The sequence below is a fragment of the Microcaecilia unicolor genome, chromosome 3, assembly GCF_901765095.1.
Source record: "Microcaecilia unicolor chromosome 3, aMicUni1.1, whole genome shotgun sequence".
Lineage (NCBI taxonomy): Eukaryota > Metazoa > Chordata > Amphibia > Gymnophiona > Siphonopidae > Microcaecilia > Microcaecilia unicolor.
This window is the reverse complement of record NC_044033.1, coordinates 411,218,012-411,243,721: the sequence shown is the minus strand read 5'-3', so window position 1 is coordinate 411,243,721 and position 25,710 is coordinate 411,218,012. Positions and strand designations below refer to the sequence as shown.

At 41.1% G+C, this 25,710-nt stretch overlaps 1 protein-coding gene across 3 annotated transcripts in view; it reads right to left on the bottom strand.

Moving 5' to 3' along the window:
* ITSN2 (intersectin 2) overlaps positions 1-25,710 on the bottom strand; it is a 353,877-nt gene that overhangs the window by 259,502 nt on the left and 68,665 nt on the right. For all 3 annotated transcript variants that reach the window (XM_030198794.1, XM_030198795.1, XM_030198796.1), the window contains exons 8-9: positions 22,803-22,945; positions 5,799-5,862 (exon numbers count right to left, since the gene is read on the bottom strand). In XM_030198794.1, the coding sequence (XP_030054654.1) occupies positions 5,799-5,862; positions 22,803-22,945 (207 nt within the window). The remainder of the gene's footprint in view (positions 1-5,798; positions 5,863-22,802; positions 22,946-25,710) is intronic.

Here is a 25,710-nt window from a genome sequence, read left to right as displayed (position 1 = left end):
CCAAGAGCAAGGAGCTGTCTAAGGATGTCAGGGACAAGATCATACACCTGCACAAGGCTGGAATGGGCTACAAAACCATCAGTAAGACGCTGGGCGAGAAGGAGACAACTGTTGGTGCCATAGTAAGAAAATGGAAGAAGTACAAAATGACTGTCAATCGACAAAGATCTGGGGCTCCACGCAAAATCTCACCTCGTGGGGTATCCTTGATCATGAGGAAGGTTAGAAATCAGCCTACAACTACAAGGGGGGAACTTGTCAATGATCTCAAGGCAGCTGGGACCACTGTCACCACGAAAACCATTGGTAACACATTACGACATAACGGATTGCAATCCTGCAGTGCCCGCAAGGTCCCCCTGCTCCGGAAGGCACATGTGACGGCCCGTCTGAAGTTTGCCAGTGAACACCTGGATGATGCCGAGAGTGATTGGGAGAAGGTGCTGTGGTCAGATGAGACAAAAATTGAGCTCTTTGGCATGAACTCAACTCGCCGTGTTTGGAGGAAGAGAAATGCTGCCTATGACCCAAAGAACACCGTCCCCACTGTCAAGCATGGAGGTGGAAATGTTATGTTTTGGGGGTGTTTCTCTGCTAAGGGCACAGGACTACTTCACCGCATCAATGGGAGAATGGATGGGGCCATGTACCGTACAATTCTGAGTGACAACCTCCTTCCCTCCGCCAGGGCCTTAAAAATGGGTCGTGGCTGGGTCTTCCAGCACGACAATGACCCAAAACATACAGCCAAGGCAACAAAGGAGTGGCTCAGGAAGAAGCACATTAGGGTCATGGAGTGGCCTAGCCAGTCACCAGACCTTAATCCCATTGAAAACTTATGGAGGGAGCTGAAGCTGCGAGTTGCCAAGCGACAGCCCAGAACTCTTAATGATTTAGAGATGATCTGCAAAGAGGAGTGGACCAAAATTCCTCCTGACATGTGTGCAAACCTCATCATCAACTACAGAAGACGTCTGACCGCTGTGCTTGCCAACAAGGGTTTTGCCACCAAGTATTAGGTCTTGTTTGCCAGAGGGATCAAATACTTATTTCCCTCTGCAGAATGCAAATAAATTCATATACTTTCCACAATGTGATTTTCCGGATTTAATTTGTGATGTGCTATCTCTCACTGTTACCAATAACCTACCCTTCAATTATGGGCTGCTCATGTCTTTGTCAGTGGGCAAACTTACAAAATCAGCAAGGGATCAAATACTTATTTCCCCCACTGTACCTGTGTGGCTTTGGCTAAAGGACGAGTTTCTTAAATCTATTCCTTTACTGATTGCTCCAGGGATTACTTGCCTTAATAGGTTTGCTAAACAGCCTGTAGGTTAATCTACTGTTTTTGGAATATTGCAAAAGATTTTGAATCAGAATAAACCTGCATGCAAATCTATCTCATGCATATTCATTGTGGATATCCTGAAAACTCGATAGGACTAGGTGTGCCCCAAGGACTGGATTGGGAATGGCTAACATAGAGCATCATGGATGCCAGTTTGGGATTTTCCAGTGAATAATATACTCAGTTCCAATGGGTGGTCCTGTAATTGTTAGAAAGGTACATTATCCCATATGTTATATTATTGCAACATATAGACATCATATTGGGAGAGCATATGACAGAGTATGCAAAATATTTTCAAGTTTGATTTCCCATTAACATTTGATATTGTGATTTGTAGATCTCTTAAAATTCCTTGTATGCATCATAAGAATCAATTTAAATTCTTTAATATTAACAACATCCAGAAGCATTCACAGACTCTCAATTTGATGACTTGTGGCCAACATTGGCCATTAATAAGGGGCTCGTGGGACATTCAAACTAGAACTCAAGAAAAAACATACTGCCTTATTCTTTCATCTCAACATTTTACAAACTACCCCACAGCCATACATACCCCGGAACACACACTTTCAATCTCAGATAACCTGAATATCCTCTGCATTATTATTGACAGCAACCTAACGCTAAAGAACCAAGCCACCGTCATTACAAAAAAAATGTTCCACACAATGTGGAAACTCAAACGGGTAAAACAATTCTTCCCGAGGGAAACTTTTCGCAACATGATTCAAACAATGGTATTAACACATGTCGATTACCGCAATGGAATATATGCGGGTTGCAGGGAACAAATCCTAAGGAAACTAGACTGCTCAGAATACGGCAGCCAGGTTTATCTATGGAAAACTAAATTTGAAAGCGCAAAACCCATCCGTGAAAAACTACACTAGCTATCAAGGTAAAGTTTGCCTTTTTGCGGTTGACACCAAGATTTGCAACAGAGTGGACACTCCGGAGGGAGTGCAAAACATGAAAAAAGATCTGCAGAAGCTAGAAGAATGGTCTAACGTTTGGCAATTAAAATTCAATGCGAAGAAATGCAAAGTGATAAATTTAGGGAGTAGAAATCCAAGGGAGACGTATGTGTTAGGCGGGGATAGTCTGATAGGTACGGAAGGGGAGAGGGATCTTGGGGTGATAGTATCTCAGGACCTGAAGACGACAAAACAGTGTGACAAAGCGGTGGCCGTAGCTAGAAGATTGCTAGGCTGTATAGAGAGAGGTGTGACCAGCAGAAGAAAAGAGGTTTTAATACCCCTGTATAAGACGTTGGTGAGGCCCCACCTGGAGTATTGTGTTCAGTTTTGGAGGCCGTATCTTGTGAAAGATGTTTAAAAAAATGGAAGTGGTGCAAAGAAAAGCTACGAGAATGGTATGAGATTTGCGTTACAAGACTTATGAGGAGAGACTAGTTGACCTGAACATGTATACCCTGGAGGAAAGGAGAAACAGGGGTGATATGATACAGACGTTCAAATATTTGAAAGGTACTAATCTGCAAACGAACCTTTTCCGGAGAGGGGAAGGCGGTAGAACTAGAGGACATGAAATGAGATTGAAGGGGAGAAGACTCAAGAAAAATGTCAGGAAGTATTTCTTCACGGAGCGAGTGGTAGATGCTTGGAATGCCCTCCCGCAGGAGGTGGTGGAAATGAAAATGGTAACGGAATTCAAACATGCGTGGGATAAACATAAAGGAATCCTGTTCAGAAGGAATGGATCCTCAGGAGCTTAGCCGAGATTGGATCGCAGAGCCGGTGGTGGGAGGCGGGGATAGTACTGGGCAGACTTATACGGTCTGTGCCGGGGCTGGTGGTTGGGAGGTGGGGATAATACTGGGCAGACTTATACGGTCTGTGCCAGAGCTGGTGGTTGGGAGGCGGGGATAGTGCTGGGCAGACTTATACGGTCTGTGCCAGAGCTGGTGGTGGGAGGCGGGGCTGGTGGTTGGGAGGCGGGGATAGTGCTGGGCAGACTTATAAGGTCTGTGCCCTGAAGACGACAGGTACAAATCAATAGGGTATACACAAAAAGTAGCACATATGAGTTTATCTTGCTGGGCAGACTGGATGGACCGTGCAGGTCTTTTTCTGCCGTCATCTACTATGTTACTAGGTTACTATGTTAATCAAGGAACTTATCGCTTTCAAGATTTGTACCTTTGTTCACAGAATAATACATGGTCTAGCTCCGAGCTATATTTCTGAACTAATCGACTTACCAATTAGAAACACAACTGAATCAGCCAGAATGTACCTAACACTTCACTTCCCAAGTTGTAAAAGCCTGAAGTATAAATCAATATATGCATCAAGTTTCTCTTACATATGCACACAGCTCTGGAATTCTCTACCAAAACACCTGAAATCTACAAATAATCATCTAGAATTCTGAACAAACCTAAAAACTCACCTGTTCAAGAAGGCATACTCCACAGTATCTGACAAACATCGAATAATGAAATATGGCATTTTAATCAGGAAACGGACAGTTTAACCCCGGACGCATGATCAAACCCTAACAATTTTGTCTGAATCACCCCAACTTATTTACTGATACTTCTTTACTGTACTTGTCACTGTAATAGAAACCCCATACTGCATATGTTCACACCGGAGTCTGTAACCACCTCTCCAGAACTATGTAAGCCACTTTGAGCCTACTAATAAGTGGGAAAAGGTGGGCTACAAATGTAACAAATAAATAAAATAACTATGAGGCCTTGATAATCCTATGTGTATTGTATCCATTATATCAGATAGTGGCCCTCTGGATTACAGACTTTGGTTTTTATGATATTGAAGTTCCTTATTAGTCTTCATACAGCAACAATATTGGCGGAAAGCATACAACTGCAGAAGCTTCATTATAACTTTTTACTACGAATGTATATTTACCCATCTCGGGCCCAAAAGATGGGCTGCCCAACAGATGGATCCTGGATAAATTGTAGAAAAAAACTGGCGTCCTACAAACATTGCATATGGGATTGTCCACCAATAAAGAGGTTTGGGAAAAATCTGTGGACACAGTTAATGGCAATGTACCATTGTCATTGGAACATTAGCCCAATGGCAAGCTTATTGGATGATGTGACACGCATTCATGAGGGATCTCATCTTATTAGTTTATTTCTTCGTAAAGCTCTCTTAATCTCAAAATGCTGTATTTTCCTCCAATGGAAAAAGCGTGAACCACCTACTATGATCCAATGGAGATCCCAATTGCATGAGTTGTTACGTATCAAATACCACTCAGTGGAGACAAGGGGACAGCCAGCAAAACGCCGTTTCTTGGGACTGTGGACTCCCTTCTTAGACACTTTAACTGCCAGAGTTCACTCTATTATGATCCCCTAGAGCATATGGATGGGGAGGGAGGAGGTTGGGTAGGTGAGTTATTCAGGTGTAATGATATGTGTGTATTTGGCTGGGGTATTGTGGCGTGCTTATATATGCTTGGATTTTAGGATTACTATAGTTCCACTTTGATTGTACATTATGATTGTTGTTGCTGGGTATTTGGTGAAATTTCAATAAATATAATTTAACATAAATTGTTTAATATCCTTATTAATTTAGCTCTTAAATTGTTAATAAGATTATCTGTGCATGTGTGGAGGAGTTACGTTCATCAAATTTATAAGTATATGAGAGTGACTGCTGAGAAAGGTAGACTCTTGCATAAGTTTTATGATATATGGTCTCTTGTTGATCTGTTGGTGGACTGTTATTGTTCTTGTTGCTTTGTTTGAATATAATAAATAAAATCTTTTGAACTAAAAAAACAACAAAAAAGTACACACCATCAAATCACGGTGCATATTTTTCTGCTAGTTGGTATTCTATAAGAAGCTACTTACATGCCTTTTTGCAGCCTACAGCTAGACAACCCATTATAGATTACCCCCTAAGTGTCAACAAAAGTTCACATGAAAAGAAGACTTTTGGTCAGTAGTCTACAGGTTCTGCAAATCCTGCTTCACAAAACCATCAACCTAGAGGAATCCGAAATGTAAAAAGCTAGAGGACGTCTAAGACTGCAGTTAAGCATCATGAAGCAGGAACCACCTAATCAACGGGCAGGATTAGATGATCACCTTGGGAAGCAACTTCTGAGGGCATCAAATTGCTGCTGGATTCAAAACAAAAACAATAGGTCCTGACAACCACACAAATTTAAAGAAATATGAACTCCTTTAACCAGCACAGAAAGTGGGCAATTTTCAAACAACCCATTTACCAAGATTATTCTGGGAGGGCAGATGTTGGGGAGTCAAGGGGACTAAACGTTAATTGGAGGAAGTTAAAGGCTGAAGATTTGAATAGGGTGCCTAATATCCTTTCATATATACTGTGAGGTACCAAACCATCAATATAAAATGTAGCCTTGTTAATACAGGAGACAGACTATCCCGAAGTAAAAAAACAAAACAACTTACCAAATAGTAGCTAGCTGAGTCTGCGAAAGGTTTGATTGTCCAAGGGCATTTTTAACTTGAAAACCTTGATGAGAGAAGCAGAAGAGAAGGCTGATTATTAAATATCTTTTTCTAGACAGCCCACTTCTAACTTAGCAATGCAGATACCAGTATCTCTAAGCATACCAATAAGATATGTCATCAGAATATCATGCTTCTGGAGTTACTTACCTTTAGCGCTAATCATGCATTAACTACTTTCAAACTAGTATAATAATTTTAAAAAGGAATATTTTAGCCTCTGGCTAGTTATTGAAAGATAAGAAATGGACTTCATCCATTTAATCTATCTATTCTTATTCTGGTGAAGTCCATGCAGGCTACAAGCACGCGCTGGTAAATCCACACTTATTTATTTATTTTCAGCATTTGATATACCTCAAGTGATCCATGAGGCGATTTACAATTTCTATTACAGGTACTTTGATTGGTCCCTAATGGGCTCACACGACTTGCCCAGGGTCACACGGAGCTACAGAGGGAATTGAACCTGGTTCCCCATTGCCAACCATCAGGCAGCAGCAGGAATTGAACCTGATTCCCCAGGTCTGCAACCCGCTGCACTAACTATTAAGCTGCTCCTCCATTTATACAATAGATCCAAAGGAACCAATTAACGATCGACTTGTCTCAAATTTACCTTTTCTTTCTAAGCTGATTAAAGAAATTGGTCTTTTCCCAACTTCTACAAATATGTATTTATTTTATTTGCTGCATTTGTATCCCACATTTTCCCACCTATTTGCAGGCTCAATGTGGCTTAAATTATGCCGCAATGGTGATCACCATTAACGGAATAATACAAAAAGTGTTACAATCAAGGTACATGAAAATATCGCATAGATATAATAAACATCAAATGAATTGGGAGAAATAGGTAAATGATTCATAACAGGTACCTAAGAATAGAATAGGACATATTAAAACATTCAATATTATTAAAGTAAATTAAAGTATCCAGATTGGAGAAGTCAGTGTTGGCTTGATCTGATACATGTTAGATGTTAAATATGTGGAACAAAAAATATATCCCCCACCAACGATAATCCAGTTTCTCTCACCTTTAGCACAGAAACTTTACTCACGGAGGTTTTGAGTGAATTAAACTCAGTTCTTGATAATGGTCAGATAGCACTTGTTTCCCTAGACCTCATCTGCTTTCAACTTGGTGGATCAACAACTTATTCAATGTCTCCATGGATATGGACTGTCTGGTACTGTCTTAAATTGGTTTATTTCTTTCCTTAGTGATTTTGTGTTCTGTTTTTGCTCACCCTAAATTCTCTTCCCCTTTCTTGTGTTCGACAAGGCTCTGGTTTTGGCCTCTCTTTTTTTTCAAGATTTTATTTATTCAAGGGTAAAACAATACAAGATAATACTGTAATAATATACATAAGTACATAAGTATTGCCATACTGGGACAGACCAAAGGTCCATCAAGCCCAGCATCCTGTTTCCAACAATGGCCAATCCAGGTCACAAATACCTGGCAAGATCACAAAGTACTAAAACATTTTATACTGCTTATCCCAGAAAGTGGATTTTCCCCAAGTCCAATTTAATAATGGTCTATGGACTTTTCCGTTAGGAAACCGTCCAAACCTTTTTTTAAACTCTGCTAAGCGCCTTTACCACATTCTCTGGCAACAAATTCCAGAGTTTAATTGCACGTTGAGTGAAGAAAAAGTTTCTCTGATTCGTTTTAAATTTACTACATTGTAGCTTCATCGCATGCCACCTAGTCCTAGTATTTTTGGAAAGCTTAAACAGATGCTTCATGTCTACCCGTTCAACTTCACTCATTATTTTATAGACCTCTATCATATCTCCCCTCAGCTGCCTTTTCTCCAAGCTGAAGAGCCCTAGTTGCTTTAGCCTTTCCTCATAGGAAAGTCGTCCCATCCCCTTTATCATTTTCATTGCCCTTCTCTGCACCTTTTCTAATTCCACTATATCTTTTTTGAGATGCAGTGACCAGAACTGAACACAATATTTGAGGTGCGGTCGCACCATGGAGCGATACAAAGGCATTATAACATTCTCATTTTTGTTTTCCACTCCTTTCCTAATAATATCTAACATTCTATTTGCTTTCTTAGCAGCAGCAGTACACTGAGCAGAAGGTTTCAATGTATCATCAACGACCAATCTGAAATATCATAAACATATGAACCCTATTAATTAAACAAAAGAAGTACCCCTTTCCCCAAACAGAACATACAATATCCATTAAACCAGGGTCATGAGTCATTTATAAAAAGTCAAGCATATGTGGGGTACTAAAGGGCCAAATAAATATAACTAATAGTTAGGGGCAGCTGTCCTCCCTGTTGTATATATGTCCCAAACATTAAAGTAAGAGGTAAGATGGTTGTATTTATAGACTGTAAGTTGGGGCATCAAGCAATAGTAGTCTACTTTTTTAAAAACAGTCTGAGAGGTGGACAAGTCGATTGCTTCCAAAGCTGTGTCAACACGGTCTTGGCAGCAGTATATGTGTCGCTAGTGAATGAAGTTCCCAGGAGATACCAGCCACCCTAAGGTGTAAGAGGCAAACAGTCAGCACGAAGTGGATAGGTAACTGGAAAGAAGGTGTTAAATTCTTGAAGCAACGCCGGCCAAAAAGCTTGAACCACTGGACAAGTTCACCAAATATGAAAGAAGAAGCACTGCTCACCTTAATTACACCAAAAAGTGGTGAGCTGGTTTTATAAATCTGATATAGTTTCTGTGGAGTACAATACCACTGATAAAAGAAAATTGAAGTCATTCACAGTCATGGGAGTGGCAATAGAAATCTTGAACAGATTGAAAAACATTTTCCCCGTGCTTAAGATCATAATTACAAGATAAGTGTTTCCCATTTAGAAATATATTTCTGAATGTGAGAATCATCTTTCAATAAAGCACTGTAGAACCTGGAGAACCCACTTTTCCCATACCCGAGTTTAGCATTAATTCTATAGAAGATTCTGCTAGAGAAAGGTCATCCTTAACCCTACATGATATAAAATCCCTAAGCTGCCTATAATAAAAAAAATCTGAATCAGGTAAGCCACTCATCTTGCAGTTCAGAAAATCTGTCCCAGGGTATGCAGATTTGGCAGCCCAGTGATTATTATAGAGTTGCATAGGGACAGAAATCTAACCCGTCCCCGCTCATCCCCATCCATCGCAGCCCCCAACCCGCCCTTGCCGTGCTGCAGTCACTTTGACTCCCTCCCAAGAAAGCCAGATTCTATAAGCAGTAAAACTACTAGTAAAAGTAGCATAAATAATTTTCTTCCATACTCTGCTAAACACAAAATTAAGTACGATACACATATCCATGAGCAGCATGTCCACCCTCCATCCCTTTCTATCCGATGTGCTCTATTTCCCCTTTGCTCTTCCCCACTTCTCCATGTATATCCCCCTTATAAATCTTTTTTCCCTCTTCCCTGAACCCACCCACACTCCCCTCCACCCTTTTTACCAAGGAGGTTAGATAAAACAGGAAACAGGGTGAGCCTATCTAGCCTGTTATATGGGCTGAAGCCAGTAGGCGGAGATTGCCACCATACTGGTTCACCCAAAACAATAGCAAATGCTATTAAAACAATAGCAAAAGATTTTTAACATATTTATAAATGACCTTGAGATGGGAGTAACTAGTGAGGTAATTAAATCTGCAGATGACGCAAAGTTATCCAGGGTCGTCTCGTCGCGGGAGGAGTGTGAAAGATTACAAGAGGACCTCGTGAGACTGGGGGATTGGGCGTCCAAATGGCAGATGAAGTTCAACGTTGACAAGTGCAAAGTGATGCACGTGGGAAGGAGGAACCCGAATTACGGCTATGTCATGCAAGGTTCCGCTTTAGAAGTTACGGACCGAGAAAGGGATCTGGGAGTCATCGTGGATAGAACGTTGAAATCTTCTGCTCAATGTGCTGCGGCGGCTAAGGCGGCGAACAGAATGTTGAGTATTATTAGAAAAGGGATGGAAAACAAGCATGAGGATGTTATAATGCCGTTATATCGCTCCATGGTGCGACCGCACCTGGAGTATTGTGTTCAGTTCTGGTCGCCTCATCTCAAAAAAGATATAAAGGAATTGGAGAAGGTGCAGAGAAGGGCAACGAAAATGATAAAAGGGATGGGACGACTACCTTATGAGGAGAGGTTAAGACGGCTAGGACTCTTTAGCCTGGAGAAAAGGCGGCTGAGGGGTGATATGATAGAGGTCTACAAAATAATGAGTGGGGTAGAGCGGACAGATGTGAAGCGTTTGTTTACGCTTTCTAACAATAATAGAACTAGGGGACACAAGATGAAATTAGAATGTGGTAGGTTTAAAACAAATTGGAGAAAGTTTTTCTTTACTCAGTGTGTGGTTAGACTCTGGAACTCATTGCCGGAGAAGGTAGTGACGGCAGCTGGCCTTGTTGAGTTTAAAGGGGGTCTGGACAGATTCCTGAAGGAAAAGTCCATTGATCGTTGTTAAATTTTGGGTTTTTGCCAGGTTCTTGGGGCCTGAATTGGCCGCTGTCGGAGACAGAGTGCTGGGCTTGATGGACCTTTGGTCTTTTCCCAGCGTGGCAGTGCTTATGTGCCTATGTACTTATGTACTTATTATTAGAAATAAAGGACCTTTTTTTTTTACATTAATATCACACACTATCCCAAGCAAACTCTAATTCAAAGAAGCTTACATTTGAAAATACAGTGAGACAGAATATGAAAATTCAGTTACATCATGGAAGCAAGTAGATGGATATGTCTGAAACATTTAACAAAATTGAGATTAGAATATATACCCAACTGGCCATTAAAAAAAAAAGGCAAGTGCATTTTTAAAATATACCACTGCAATCCACAAAACAAAAGGAGCAAGTTTCCACATGCCATCTTTTTCTTTTGATACAGACACAGGAAAAAAAAAGATTTTAAATGCTCCCAGGTTTCAACCTAATTCATGTTTCATGTGGGATATAAATGCCATAAATAAGTAAATAAACAGATGATAGAAACTCTGGATGTTGAGCTCCCAATTCTCATAACATGATGTCTGTTTTAGTGACCCTTTACCAGGAGAAAAAAATCTCTGCACAAATCTAACTATACTAGGGTGTCCCTTTAACCAACCCCTCCAAATGACACACTGATTACAATTTATAACAAATTACTACTCTACCTATGAAAAGTTATTCTGTTATTATACTTCCTCTGTGTACATCCATATGCACAAGCCAGCATGCGTGAAAATATAAGCGAGATTAAATAAAAATTCCACCAACAATAAAGAACAACGTGGATGCAGCAGCACATAAGTTTGCTTGCTTTGTTTTGAGTGCACAGGGATGACGGCTGTGCGAGGAAAGAGAAATCTTGCTTTTTTACAGTTAAATAAAATTCTACCAACAATAAAGGACGACAACATGGATGCAGCTGCTCATAGGTTTAATTGCTTTGAGTGCACAGGGATGACGGCTACAAAAGGAAGGGTAAACTTTGCTTTATTACAGTTCCCTCCCTCCCACATACGACTCCAGACCTCCCCTCCAACTCTGGGTGCCCTCCCGGCACATACCCAAACCACCCTGGTGGTTTAGTGGCTTCTTCGAGGTAGGAAAGATCCCCAGTCCTGCCCACTGCCACTAACCCTCTTGCTGCCGCACCGTTTCTTTAAAATGGCTGCCAAGACTTCCAGCCGTGGCCTCTCAAGACTTCCACAGAAGTCTCATGAGGCTGCTGCGGAAAGTCTCGGCAGCCATTTTTAAAAAAGCAGCGACAGCAAGAGGATCAGCGGCAGCAGGCAGGAAAGACTGGGGATATTTCCTCCCTCAAACAATCCACTAGCCCACCAGGGTGGCTTGAGGTATGTGACAGGAGGGCACCCTGCAGCTCGGGGGAGGACAGGCAAAGCTCAGATCATTGTGCATTTCAGTGGGGACCCCACAAGATCTAAATCCGTCCCCACGGATTCCCGCAGATCTGGGTCCATCCCCGCAGACCTGGAGGGGATCCCCTGTTCCCATGCAACTCTCTAGTGCTTATAAGCCCCATCCATCTTCCCCGGGGAGAACTGAGAAGCATATTGAAAGGATATGGAAAGATGACATTGTCTATTGGCAAAAAGAAAAAAAAAATTTGAGATCTTACCTGGACCCAAATCAATAAAGGAGCACTCATTAAATAGGGCAGCCCCGACACAATTGTCTTTAGATGTGGTATAGGTAGCCAAGAAAGGGCCCATAGCTGGCCAATTAAGGAAAATACATTTCATAATAGAGGAATACAGATCACAGGCATATTTCCTCTCTTTCGCCCCAGGAACCAAGAGAAAAGACAAGAGTATATCACGTTCCCATGGCAACAGGCAAAAGAGATCAAAATTCCTGGTGGGTCAAGAGCCCCTTGCCCCAAGTGATCCGCTGCCACTTGGGTCACACAGCACAAGGCTTTAGGGCACCTGAGTGTAGGGTATGAGCCAGTGAGGATGAAAAGGGCCAGAGGTTCAAATCCAGGAACAACGGTTGGGCTTAAGCCAAAGTTTTCAAGACATGTAAGTTTCCCTTCCAGGTAGAATGCTAGTGCAAATGGATGCTGCCAGCAATATCTGAGGCCCTTGTCCCTTAAGTATTTAGTCAGAGGCTGCAGTTCGTTTCAGTTGCGAAGAGTCAATGCCGCCAGATCTTGGTAGATCTCAATGGAGTAAGTGTTCCACATGATGGGAGTCTGTGCTTCTTTGGCCTTGGTTTTATAATCCATAAAATAAACACTGATATCCCGTTGGAGATTCGCCCACGGACAAGTAATAACTCAGTGGGTCCTGTCCAGTTTAATATGGTCTAGGCATATAATTTGATCTCCATCAGAAAGAATCATGCCAGTCACACACTGGACCACTGATTCACAGTTGTTATAGTCTGCTGTTTCTGAGATCCCATAAATTTGAATACTGGAATGGTGACTCCAATTTTCCAGATCTTCTACTTTGTCCTTAAGCAATAGGTGTTCCATTTGGTGCAAGGAAATTGAGGTTTCCAAATTAGAAATGGCTTTGTGGTGCTCTTCTAATCTCACTTCCGAGTCCTCCACCCACCAGCCTAGCTCACTGATCTCTCTGCAGCGATCCACCGCCAATATAGCCAGCTCCTACCGCACAGCCCTGATATCCCAAAATATTTCGCAACTTGATACAATCAATGGTACTAAGCCATGCAGACTACTGCAACAAAATCTATGTGTGCTGTAAAGAACAAATTATAAAGAAACTCCAGAACGCTCAAAACACAGCAGCCAGGCTTATATTTGGCAAATCGCGTTTTGAAAGCGCCAAACCCCTCCGAGGAAAACTGCACTGGCTCCCAATTAAAGAACGTATTGCTTTCAAAATCTGCTCCCTGGTCCATAAAATTATCTATGGTGAAGCCTCTGGATATATGAAAGACCTCATAGACCTGCCAACCAGAAACACAAGATCAGCTCGAACATACCTGAATCTCCACTACCCAAACAACAAAGGACTCAAATACATGCATACATAGTAACATAGTAGATGACGGCAGAAAAAGACCAGCACGGTCCATCCAGTCTGCCCAACAAGCTACTCATATGTGCTACTTTTTACAAATCAACATATGCATCCAGCTTCTCCTATTTAGGCGCACAATTATGGAACGCACTGCCAAAAATAGTAAAAACAACATACGACCACCTAAAGTTTCGGAAAAAACTAAAAACGAACATGTTCCAAAGGGCTTACCCACCGACCCAACATAAGAACAAGAGCACCTGCTACACAACAACACCAAGAACGAAATGGACTCACCCCATCTCTCCCTCTTCCTACCTAATGTTCCCCCAATGTATCTGCCATAGATGATCCCATTCTACTACAACCATATCTTGTCCTTATGTACACTTTGTATTTGTTCAGACCAGAACCGGCGAACGCCGCTACAGTACCACGTAAGCCACATTGAGCCTGCAAATAGGTGGGAAAATCTGGGATACAAATGTAACAAATAAATAAATAAAATAAAATGTTGTGAAGATGCTTGTAGAACTCCACCAAAGGCTCCAGATGATGATCCGGGGCAGGAGAGGGTTCACGTTCATGATCAGCACTCTGTGACGGTGGAGGCGAAGGGCCGTCATCTCCCAGCACCATTTTATCTGCTGCCATAAGGGAAGGCTGTGACTATGGCTGATAAGCAAACTCCTTCAGGCTGGATTGTTGAGACTGCGGCATATGTTCCCCCAGAGGGTAACAGCCTTCAAAGCCAAGTCTGAATAGATAGGCGAAAACATTCTTGGTCTCAGGATGTCTGGGATAAGTTGATGATTTAGAAGAGGGCATCCGGAGCAAAGAGCTCAAGCGTCCATCTTGGCTCGTGACATCACTCCTCCCCCATTTTGGCCCCCCTTCACTTTAACTTATTTCTAGGTTCCCTCATTACCTCCATCCAGGATCTAGGAATTTCATTTTACTTCTATGCAGATGACATTCTTTTATTTATTTCACTAGACCACCTTGCCCCTAATTTCTCCCAGACACAGCATTGTCTAGACAGTATTCATTCCTGATTTACGATTAACCCTCTTATCCTGAACCTAGCAAAGACAGCTGCAGGTTGGATTACTGGTTCAAAGAAATATGCAGCAATCACTCCAACTTTAGCTGGGATGCCTATTTCTCTGGTTAGCACTTTCAAATGCATATCACTCAGCAACTCTCTTTTGAGGCCCAGCTTTCCACATGGTTTATACCTCTGTCTGGGCTTTACAGTTATTCAGATCAATCCACTGTTACTTGGATCATATTTCCTAAATCTTGCAGTTACATGCACATGTCATGCTTAGACTACTGTAGCACTGTATATGCGGGACTCCCAGTGACACTACTGAAACAGCTCCAGTCTGTACAAAAATACCATAATTTGTCTCCTTTGCCATGTTCTCAAGTCTGATTGCGCTACTCTATTAATATCACTGGCCTCAAATCACATACCGGATTAAGTTTAAACTTTCTTGCCCACAAAGCTATTTATGCTGGTAGCCCTCCTGATCTGAAATTGCTAAATCACTCCTTATTCATCATCCATGTCCTCCGTTCTTCTAATTCACTGTGACTCTATATACCACCAACATCCATAGCTCATCTTGACCCTGCATGGCATTCAGCCTTTTTCTTTACAGCATCTACTCTGTATAACTTTCTTCCATCAGCTATTCAATTTAAACCTTCACTAAAGAAATTCAAGAAGGCTCTGAAAATTAATTTCTTTAATGAAGTCTTTGGGTTGGATGCAGTTGCTGAGGGGAGCCGTGTGTATAAGTACACTCTGCATGTTGTTCTCTTTTACTCTGCCCACCTGTTTGTCTTCTGCTTTTCTATTAGATTTAGCATTCTTTTGTTTCTTGGTTTGCTTTTAATATTATTATTATTATTGAATTGGAAACCACCTTGTTTTCTCAGAAGAAAGATGGCATATCAAATAAAATAAGATATATATCTATATATAGATACATATAGTACTTAATGTGACAATGAAAATGAATTAGTACACATCCTTCTCTAACCCTCCAAATATGTTTTCCTCTTGCATGTTGGGAAACTTTATTCTTATTGGAAATGTTTTGATAGCCCTTGAACCTATTTTTTTTTAAACACAAAAAAAAACTTTATTATACAGCTACCATATTCTGCCACAAAGAACTGAACAAGTCCAGAACTCCAGCTATTTGGAAGCATGGCTTCAGACTGCCAGGATGGATAGGAAACACATAGGACTTGTCTTCAAGCTATGCCCATGCCAGTATGCTCTTTTTATGGAGGAGAGATAGCATTAAGTCCTCCACACCAAATCTTCAGCCATCTGCGATACCGGTTTCCCAAGCTCAAGAGCCCTAGGGTCCTGTTCTGGAGCTCCAGTAACAATGGAGATGGTCCTTTACTTTGACCTCTGCCTCATCTTTCATTTCTTGCATTTCAGCCTGCGCATAAGCTTCTTTCTCCACTTAGCTCTCATCTCGAGAAGATGGCCCTCTCGAAGATGGAACCAGAGAGAAGAAGGCCCCCCCCCCCCTAGCAACCTCCTAATACAAATATAGTCACATAATTTCAGAGGAAAAAAAGAACCTAGATTAAGAGTAATAAAAAGTTCTTTGGGGGGAGGGATTGATACTCTACGATGGTGTTCAAGACAGACATGCTTCCTGGAGCTTCAAGTCCAGAGCTATTATTTTGCTCTTATATGCCCATTGGTGCAGTTTTTTGTCCCTTTAGGATGGTGAAACATAAGGGAAAGACAAGGACCTACTCTTCTGAGTCTTAGCCTGTGGCTGCTTCATCAATTTAAAGATCTGTGGTTCAGGCAGCAACAAATTCTACCAGTTTCAGTGCTGGCAATGAGGCTGCCTTGTCAATGCTCAATATTTCATTGAGCCTGGAGAATAGACTTCCACCCACTGGCCCAGGCTTGCAGGTGAACACTGAGTTATCGGCAAATGTGTCCATTCCAGAAGTACTGTCAGAGTCATTTGGGCTGAAGGAGGGAATTCCTCGGGAGCTGAAAGGTACGGTTGAAGGGCTTGGAACCACAGCAGACTTGGATTTAGAAAATGTTGAACCAGTGATTTTACCAACACAAGTGGCTCAGGAGTAGCTTTCAGGAGTGATGAGTGACCCAGAGACTTTGACATCAGAAGGAGGTTTGTTGTCTAACACTTCTGTGGAACTAGTTGCTGTGCCTCCGATACCCCCTCTAGTAAAACCTGCAAACGTTACTTTGGATTCCATCTGAGATGCTAACGATATGGATATTGCCTTATAAAATTGTATGTCTCGGCTGGTAACCCAAGAGGCAAAAGGTTTTGAGAAGGAGGGGAAAATTGAGGGTCTTCAGCATAATCTGTCAGACTTACAAAGGAGGAGTTAGTCGGCTGTGGAATGTACAGTTTAAAGTTGGAGAAGTTTGATAATTTTGCTAAGAGGCTAAATCTGCGATTTGTCACTTTTCCCAAGTGTCTGAATATATCCCCCATTGGAGTTAAGAAAATATTTGTTGGAAATTTTGGGAACACCAGCGGAAGCTATGCCACCAACTTCACAAGTATATTTTTTGTCTGAGAAAAATGTCTGGACATCGAACAGGGAGAGCTTTCTGAAGATAATTCCAAAAACAACTACCGAGAAAGAAATTATGAGATCTATTCTTTTCATTACATTTCTTTTGGAACCAGATAAAGATTGGGCTATGAGGCTGTATTTTACAAACTGTGAAAAGTTGTTTTGGGTGGGAAGGTGTGAGTTTTTCCTGAAATGTATGTAGAAACACAGGAGAAAACAGTTTTTAATGATGCATTCCAAGGTACAAACCCTTGAAGTATGTGTTTTTTTTCTTGCATTTTTCTTGTAAATATTTGATTCAGCAAGATTCTAATCGATACCTATTCTGTGAATACAAACAGCTTAGGGCTTTTCATAACAACTGTGCTGTACAAGCTTCCCACAAGTTAAGGGGTATAATTATAATACGTATCATAATTTGTATTTAAGTCTTAAATAATTGCATTGTCTAAACACCCGCTTTAATATCATTTCCTTTTAATTATCTTAGTAGTAATTCAACTTCAGCCTCGTTTTCCTAATGGTATTCCCCTGTAATTTATCATAATCAGTGGACTTATAAGGAAGTCTAAATGTTTTATGGTTTATTTCCTTAAATTGAAAGTATTCTTGGCTCTATTCCTCATGCATGTAAATATGCTTGTTCATTATAAATGCAAATAAAGGAGAAAAATGTTTTTAATGTTCTTTCACAAATATTAGTGTTCTTATTTCATCTATTTTCCTATATGTGTTTAAAATCTCACTGATTGAATATCGGAGGGAGGGGAGGCAGGATTTGATTTAGAATACATTGAAACCCAGAAGTAATGTCAACATCAGTTCAGGCCTAAGCGTTCACAAATGGGTGGTGAATGTGTGGAATGAATGACCTCCCAGTGGAGGTGGTGGAGATGAGAATTGTATCTGAATTCAGGAAAGCATGGGACAGGCATGTGGGATCTCTTAGGAGGAGGAAGAAATAATGGGCAGACTGGATGGGCTGTATGGCTTTTATCTGCTGTCATTTTCTATGTTTCATTTTCAAAGTTTAATCAGACCTTTTGTGCACACCATGTGCAAGAAATTGCAAGTATTTAACAAAACACATCCCTAGTTCAGTTCAGTAAATAGCTTGTGAGAGGAAAGTACAGTTTATATCTGATGCAAGAAAGAAAACAATGTACTATTTATCAAACAAACCTCCTGCCACCAAAAATCAAACACTGGGAAATGTCAAGAGTCTGTTTGTACAAGAAAGTCAGTGCAAGAAATGTTCTTGGCAGATCAGCTGTTTTTGTTATACTCAAAGGCAGCCATATCCGGAACAAAAAAACAAACAAACTGTGCCATAGTTCAAAGACAAATTTCTGTGCTAGCAGTAAATACAGATACTAATATTTCTCCACCAATAGAGTAAGTGAAAGAACCTGTATGCGGATATAGATGCATGGAGTAAATTTGTAAAGCTTTTTCCATGTTTAAAGAATGTTTTACATGTGGAAACAAGCTCCTAACAAATTGCATGTGGGTGCAAGGTAGCACCTAATTTTATGCAATCTACACAGAGGCATTTCCAAGGGTATACTTTGGATGGAGCTTGGGCAAAGTTGCAATGTACAGTGGTGGAAATAAGTATTTGATCCCTTGCTGATTTTGTAAGTTTGCCCACTGACAAAGACATGAGCAGCCCATAATTGAAGGGTAGGTTATTGGTAACAGTGAGAGATAGCACATCACAAATTAAATCCGGAAAATCACATTGTGGAAAGTATATGAATTTATTTGCATTCTGCAGAGGGAAATAAGTATTTGATCCCCCACCAACCAGTAAGAGATCTGGCCCCTACAGACCAGGTAGATGCTCCAAATCAACTCGTTACCTGCATGACAGACAGCTGTCGGCAATGGTCACCTGTATGAAAGACACCTGTCCACAGACTCAGTGAATCAGTCAGACTCTAACCTCTACAAAATGGCCAAGAGCAAGGAGCTGTCTAAGGATGTCAGGGACAAGATCATACACCTGCACAAGGCTGGAATGGGCTACAAAACCATCAGTAAGACGCTGGGCGAGAAGGAGACAACTGTTGGTGCCATAGTAAGAAAATGGAAGAAGTACAAAATGACTGTCAATCGACAAAGATCTGGGGCTCCACGCAAAATCTCACCTCGTGGGGTATCCTTGATCATGAGGAAGGTTAGAAATCAGCCTACAACTACAAGGGGGGAACTTGTCAATGATCTCAAGGCAGTTGGGACCACTGTCACCACGAAAACCATTGGTAACACATTACGACATAACGGATTGCAATCCTGCAGTGCCCGCAAGGTCCCCCTGCTCCGGAAGGCACATGTGACGGCCCGTCTGAAGTTTGCCAGTGAACACCTGGATGATGCCGAGAGTGATTGGGAGAAGGTGCTGTGGTCAGATGAGACAAAAATTGAGCTCTTTGGCATGAACTCAACTCGCCGTGTTTGGAGGAAGAGAAATGCTGCCTATGACCCAAAGAACACCGTCCCCACTGTCAAGCATGGAGGTGGAAATGTTATGTTTTGGGGGTGTTTCTCTGCTAAGGGCACAGGACTACTTCACCGCATCAATGGGAGAATGGATGGGGCCATGTACCGTACAATTCTGAGTGACAACCTCCTTCCCTCCGCCAGGGCCTTAAAAATGGGTCGTGGCTGGGTCTTCCAGCACGACAATGACCCAAAACATACAGCCAAGGCAACAAAGGAGTGGCTCAGGAAGAAGCACATTAGGGTCATGGAGTGGCCTAGCCAGTCACCAGACCTTAATCCCATTGAAAACTTATGGAGGGAGCTGAAGCTGCGAGTTGCCAAGCGACAGCCCAGAACTCTTAATGATTTAGAGATGATCTGCAAAGAGGAGTGGACCAAAATTCCTCCTGACATGTGTGCAAACCTCATCATCAACTACAGAAGACGTCTGACCGCTGTGCTTGCCAACAAGGGTTTTGCCACCAAGTATTAGGTCTTGTTTGCCAGAGGGATTAAATACTTATTTCCCTCTGCAGAATGCAAATAAATTCATATACTTTCCACAATGTGATTTTCCGGATTTAATTTGTGATGTGCTATCTCTCACTGTTACCAATAACCTACCCTTCAATTATGGGCTGCTCATGTCTTTGTCAGTGGGCAAACTTACAAAATCAGCAAGGGATCAAATACTTATTTCCACCACTGTACATGCATCTTTTCTAAAATCCGCATTTATACACTTAGACTACAAGAATACATTTACACCTTCATCAGAGCTGGTGTAAATCTGACAAGAATATTTGTGCACAACTGGACGTCACTGTAGACGCCTATTTAGTCAAAACGCATAGATGCTTATGTTGCTTTCATAAAAATCAACTTAAAATAAACACCTTTGAACTTTTTACACAGGTACTCTATTATAAAATTAGGCCCCTACTGCCATTATCAAATATAATATAATGAGGAGTGGAAGAGTAGCCTAATGGTTAGAGCAGTAGGATGAGAACCAGGGAAATCCAGTTCAAATCCCACTGCAGATCCTTATGACCTTGGGTAAATCACTTAACCCTCCACTGCCTCAAGTACAAACTTACCCCCCCCCCCCTCGTTTACTAAGCCATGAAAGCGGCTGCCATACAGCAATGCTAACACAGCCCATTCAAAATAAATATGATGTATCAGCATTATTGCACAGCACCCATCAGCATGGGGGTGGGGTAGTAGATTGTGATACCTCCAGGGATAGAAATAATGTACCTGAATGTACACTGCTTTGATAGCTTTCAGACTTGCAAGCAGTATATAAGAAATAAATTAAATTAAGTAATAACATGAGGCTATTACCATTAAAGCAAAAGCCTAACAGCAGTTACATTTTTAACAATGAGAATTGAAAGACAGGTATTAGCAGAAAAGTAGGACTGCTATTAACTTTCATTTAATAATCTTGTATTCTTTCCTTCATTTCAACCGACACTTGCTCATGTAACTCAGATTGAAAGTGGAGTCTCAACTACATTACAACACCTACACCTGAGAGATTCCGAGTTTTCATAGCAAGGTAACATCTTGCTAAAAGCTTAACATACTATTAGAGGTAATTTTACAAACGCATACATGCATAAAAAACATGTGCATAAACGTTTAAATGTGCTCCCATTTCAAATCTTACCCTAGAGCATGTTTTTTTTTTTTGTTACATTTGTACCCCGCGCTTTCCCACTCATGGCAGGCTCTATGCGGCAGGCAATGGAGGGTTAAGTGACTTGCCCAGAGTCTCAACGATCTTTACATCAGCTATTTTCTAAGTACAACCACATTTTTAAAAGTCTATGAAATGCAAAACCCTCTCCAACTGCACCCCTAGGACAGCTTCCACTCAGTACAGATAAAATTACATATTTACTTGCTGTTCACACTGATATGCTTGCCTGATATGTGCACAAAAGCTTATTTCCGCACATAAAGCACTGCTCTACCCACAGAAATGCATATTAAAATTCACATTATGTCAGTGTGTTATTTCATGCAAATTGGGCCTGACAGAAGTGCACATCTAGCTAGAGAATAAGCTGTACCTATCTAAGGAGTCACCTCCACAGCAGGTATCTCCCTTCCTCTCATCATGACCTCCAACAGCATGGCTGTACCTGGCCATCCCAGACACAGGACTCAGATGTGCAGCTCCTATGAGAGAGCTGTGGTGCCACTGCTATGCCAGAGAACTAACCCAAATCCCAAATCTCTAATTACAATGAGAATCATCCTTGGGACAATATGATACATGAAAACAATTCTGGAACTTTTCACACTTAAGTCATTTTAAAAATTTTGGTGATAACTACTAGGTTGAGGGTTCTTAACCAGTTGTTCCCACTGAGGTCAAAGAGGGTGCGAAGACAGGTCTTGAAATCTGAGGCAATTTACTGAAATCTTCTAGACAAAGAGTTATTAGGATGGTTATTGATAGTATAACTATTTACTACTGTAATTTTAGCAACTCGTTATCAGTCAGCACAGTTAGTGGTTAATAGCTAACATATGTCAGTCACTAATGGACACATGGTTTAGGAAGGGGATATAAGGGTTTCACTGATCAGTTAAAGGAGTGCAGGAACCAAAAAAGGTTAAGGCCCCTGTATTAAGTAATTCTCCTAATGGGAAATGAGACTTGATATACCACCTTTCTGTGGTTTTTGAAACTACATTCAAAGCGGTTTACACAGTATATACAGGTACTTATTTGTACCTGAGGCAATGGAGGGTTAAGTGACTTGCCCATAGTCACAAGGAGCTGCACTGCAAATCAAACCCAGTTCCCCAGGATCAAAGTCTGCTGCACTAACCACTAGGCTATTCCTCCACTCCCTGTTCCTTAACCCTAGACAGCATGTCTGGGTCACACTGGGAACCCTTGTCAGCTTTAAAGTCTGCAGGGATATAGAGAAGATGATATACTTCTCCCTTCATAACTGAGCATGTCCACTCTGAAACACACCTGAACCTGTCTGGTGCCAGTTTGCAGGCCGGCATACTATAGACATTTTATAAGGAAAGAATGATCCCATGAAGAATATTTTATAAATTCGAGTGGGATCAAATTCAGCTTCTCCTTAGGATAGCTGGAGCAGCTGCATCAAGTCTCCTCAATAGAAGCTTTTCTATCTTTCTCTTGCTTCTTTGACTTTGTGATGCTTTCTTTTCTTCCTATTTGACTTTTCTCCTCTGCCCAATATTTCTCTGATTTGTATAAACCACTTTGATATACGTTGTAAAAATGGTCTATCAAGTGTATTAAATTCAATTAAATATCCTGTTTGGTAGAATCCGTGCTCACAGCAATATCAATATGTACAAACCTGAGAGGTATCCACTCATGGTTTTATCAAGGCTGTTGAACTTTTGCCTGTATTTTAATCTGGAAGCCTGAGGAACTGCCCAATCCAAGGACCCAGTCTTTGGTGAATTCCCAGTTAAAGATGTGGTAGAGGAGGAATTGGAACTACAAAATAAAAAAAGATGCACAATAGAATAGATTTCACAAACATACACTGGCACATAATTCATAAAAGCAAAACATTATGCTATTAACATTATTACACTGGAAAAGCTGAACATAGAAAATTATAATTCTCTGCTCTACTACCACATCATACACTGTTATGCTAAAAATACCAAAACAAAATGTAGCATTTAAAGATGTGCTGGGAAGGCACCAAAAACAGAAGAAAAGAACTAGAGGAAATAAACAGCTAGTACTGAAGAAATGAACCTATAGAGAAAGTAATATGATTCTAAAGGTCAACCATCAAGCAACGTAAAGTTGCTTAGCTGTCCTAGGTGTTCTCTGAAGAAAACAGTTCACCAAACAAGTGGGTCATCTGACAGTACTAGGCTCCACATGGATATCTCCTCCAGAGCTTTCTAAAAAAAGCCTAAAGGCTTTTACCAAGCAATCATGCGAATTCCTGCTCCTCCCCTTAGAAGGGAGCTAGAAAATATCCAGATAGTAGCAATATTCACAGGTGCAGGTATCAATGTGGGATACCATTAAAATGGGTTACTTTACAACTAACTCATGCTATTTTAGCACAGGTCCTTATGTCATGAAACCTAGTTACTAATAACCTAGGTTAACAATAACACATCTTAGAGATAGACCACTCTGATCATTTCCCCCCTTTAGTGCCAAGTATCCAGATATTTATTTATTGTGATTTATTAACCGCGTTTATGAAGAGATTCAACCCAAGGCCGTGTACAGTTTAACATAAAACTTACAATTTTGTTAACAGCACAACAATAATAAAAATGACCAAATATAAGCGTAAATACAATAAAAAGGTAAACTTGAGAACAGCAAATTAAAACCTAATAATAGGACTACCGTGAAACAGTATAAAAATACACATGTTTAACAGCACTGAAATTCAAATAAGAGATATAATGTGATGTCAGCATAATACTAATTAAACATCTAATAAGCACGCATTAAAACATTCAAATAAGATAGATGTGATGCTGATGATTTTCTACAATACAACTTACCATGTAGCCAAGGGACCAAGTGCAGATATATAGATGGGGACAAGATGGGTGTTACAGAGTCAGCTGGGATAAATAGATGGATGGCTAAACTCTAGACAAGTTCTTTGTACAGTTAAACAATATATAAGGAACTGGTCTAAGTTACAGTGTATGTAGCAAGCTAGTCCAGGTGCAGAGTGGTGTATAGTCAGTCACCCTATGTAGTAAAGGCTTGGGAGAAGAGCCAGGCTTTCACCTGCTTCCTGAAGTAGAGATAGTCTTCACTTAGACATAGCCCCTCTGGGAGTAAATTCCAGCACATTGGGGCTACTCCTGAGAAAGCTTGTTGGCGAGTATCATGATGAGGATATAGATAGTGATGCTCCTTGAGAGAACCTTAGAGGTCTCAAAGGTGTGTAAAGAGCTAACTTATTCTGTAAGTACTCTGGCCCATTTTGTCTTAACCCATTAGTGCCCAATGTTCCCATAATAAGCCCTGTAAGATGTGCAATGTGGTCACGCCGCTTGCAGCCTTCTATCAGTCATGATGCAGTATTCTGAATTTGTTGGAGCTGATTCACACTCCTTTTGGTTTGACCAGTGTACAGGGCATTACAGTAGTCTAGTTGTGATGTTAACATAGCATGGACCACCAAGGTCAGCCTTATCTTATCAATATATGGAGATAGAAACAATTTTTAAAGATTGTTTGAATTTGTGGGATCAGAGTAAATGATGAGTCTAGCAGTACCCCAACATTCTTGACCTGTGATTTTAGGGGGTGTTCATACCCAAAAGGTATTTTGAAGGCAGGTATTTGTTTACTTGTGCTGTGTACCCAACAAATCTCTGTTTTGCTTGGGTTCAGGCAGTTTGTTGTTTTTTGTCCATTTCTGAGTTGTGGTTAGACAGGCAGTCAGTTTACTCAGGGCCGTGGGTAGATCTGGTTCAATCATCAGCACAGATATAGAAATGTGTGTCCATCAACCGAAGCAGCTCAGTCAGAGGTTTGAGGTAGATATTAAATAAAATGGGAGGAGACAGTATGGATCCCTGTGGCACCCCACAGTTCACTGCCCAAGGTAATAATGTGCTGTGGTTGAAGAGAACAGCTCTGTTGTCTGAACAGAGATAAAAGGGCATATGTTTAAATGTTACTGCTGGTGTTTAAAAAAATGTTGACCATGGATTTTAAATATTGACCCATAACTCTGTATCTGAGGCAATGGAGTTAAATGATTTGTCCAAGATCACAGCCAGCCTCAGTGGCATTTTGAATCCTAGTTTCCCTGGTTCTCAGCCTGAAGCTCTAACAATTATGCTACTCCTCCACTCCTACCTAATGCAGAGTTTAGGAATCAATTCCCAGAGAAGATAGATGGGAATGTGTGTTTGATTTATTCTTCTGTTTATGAAAAACCCATTGCAGATAAACAGAGTTCCTGAAGCTCAGAAGGCAGCAGTGAGGATGAATGCTGAAGAGGTCAGACAGTGTGTGGGTCGCTGCGCCAGTTGCCATGGGAGCAGGAATAGCGGTTAATGGACTCCATTTCCATCAAGCAGGGTCATCTTGGTGTGTCCAGTTGACGTACCTCTCTTCCAGCCAGAAGAGGTTCAGCCTACTCCTCAGATTCAACTTATAACCTGCAGCTGTTCCTACCAGCATATCTACGGACCATTTTAGACTCATTTACCCTTTCCCTGTTATCTACTTTCCCTGTTTCCTCTATTCTATCTAAT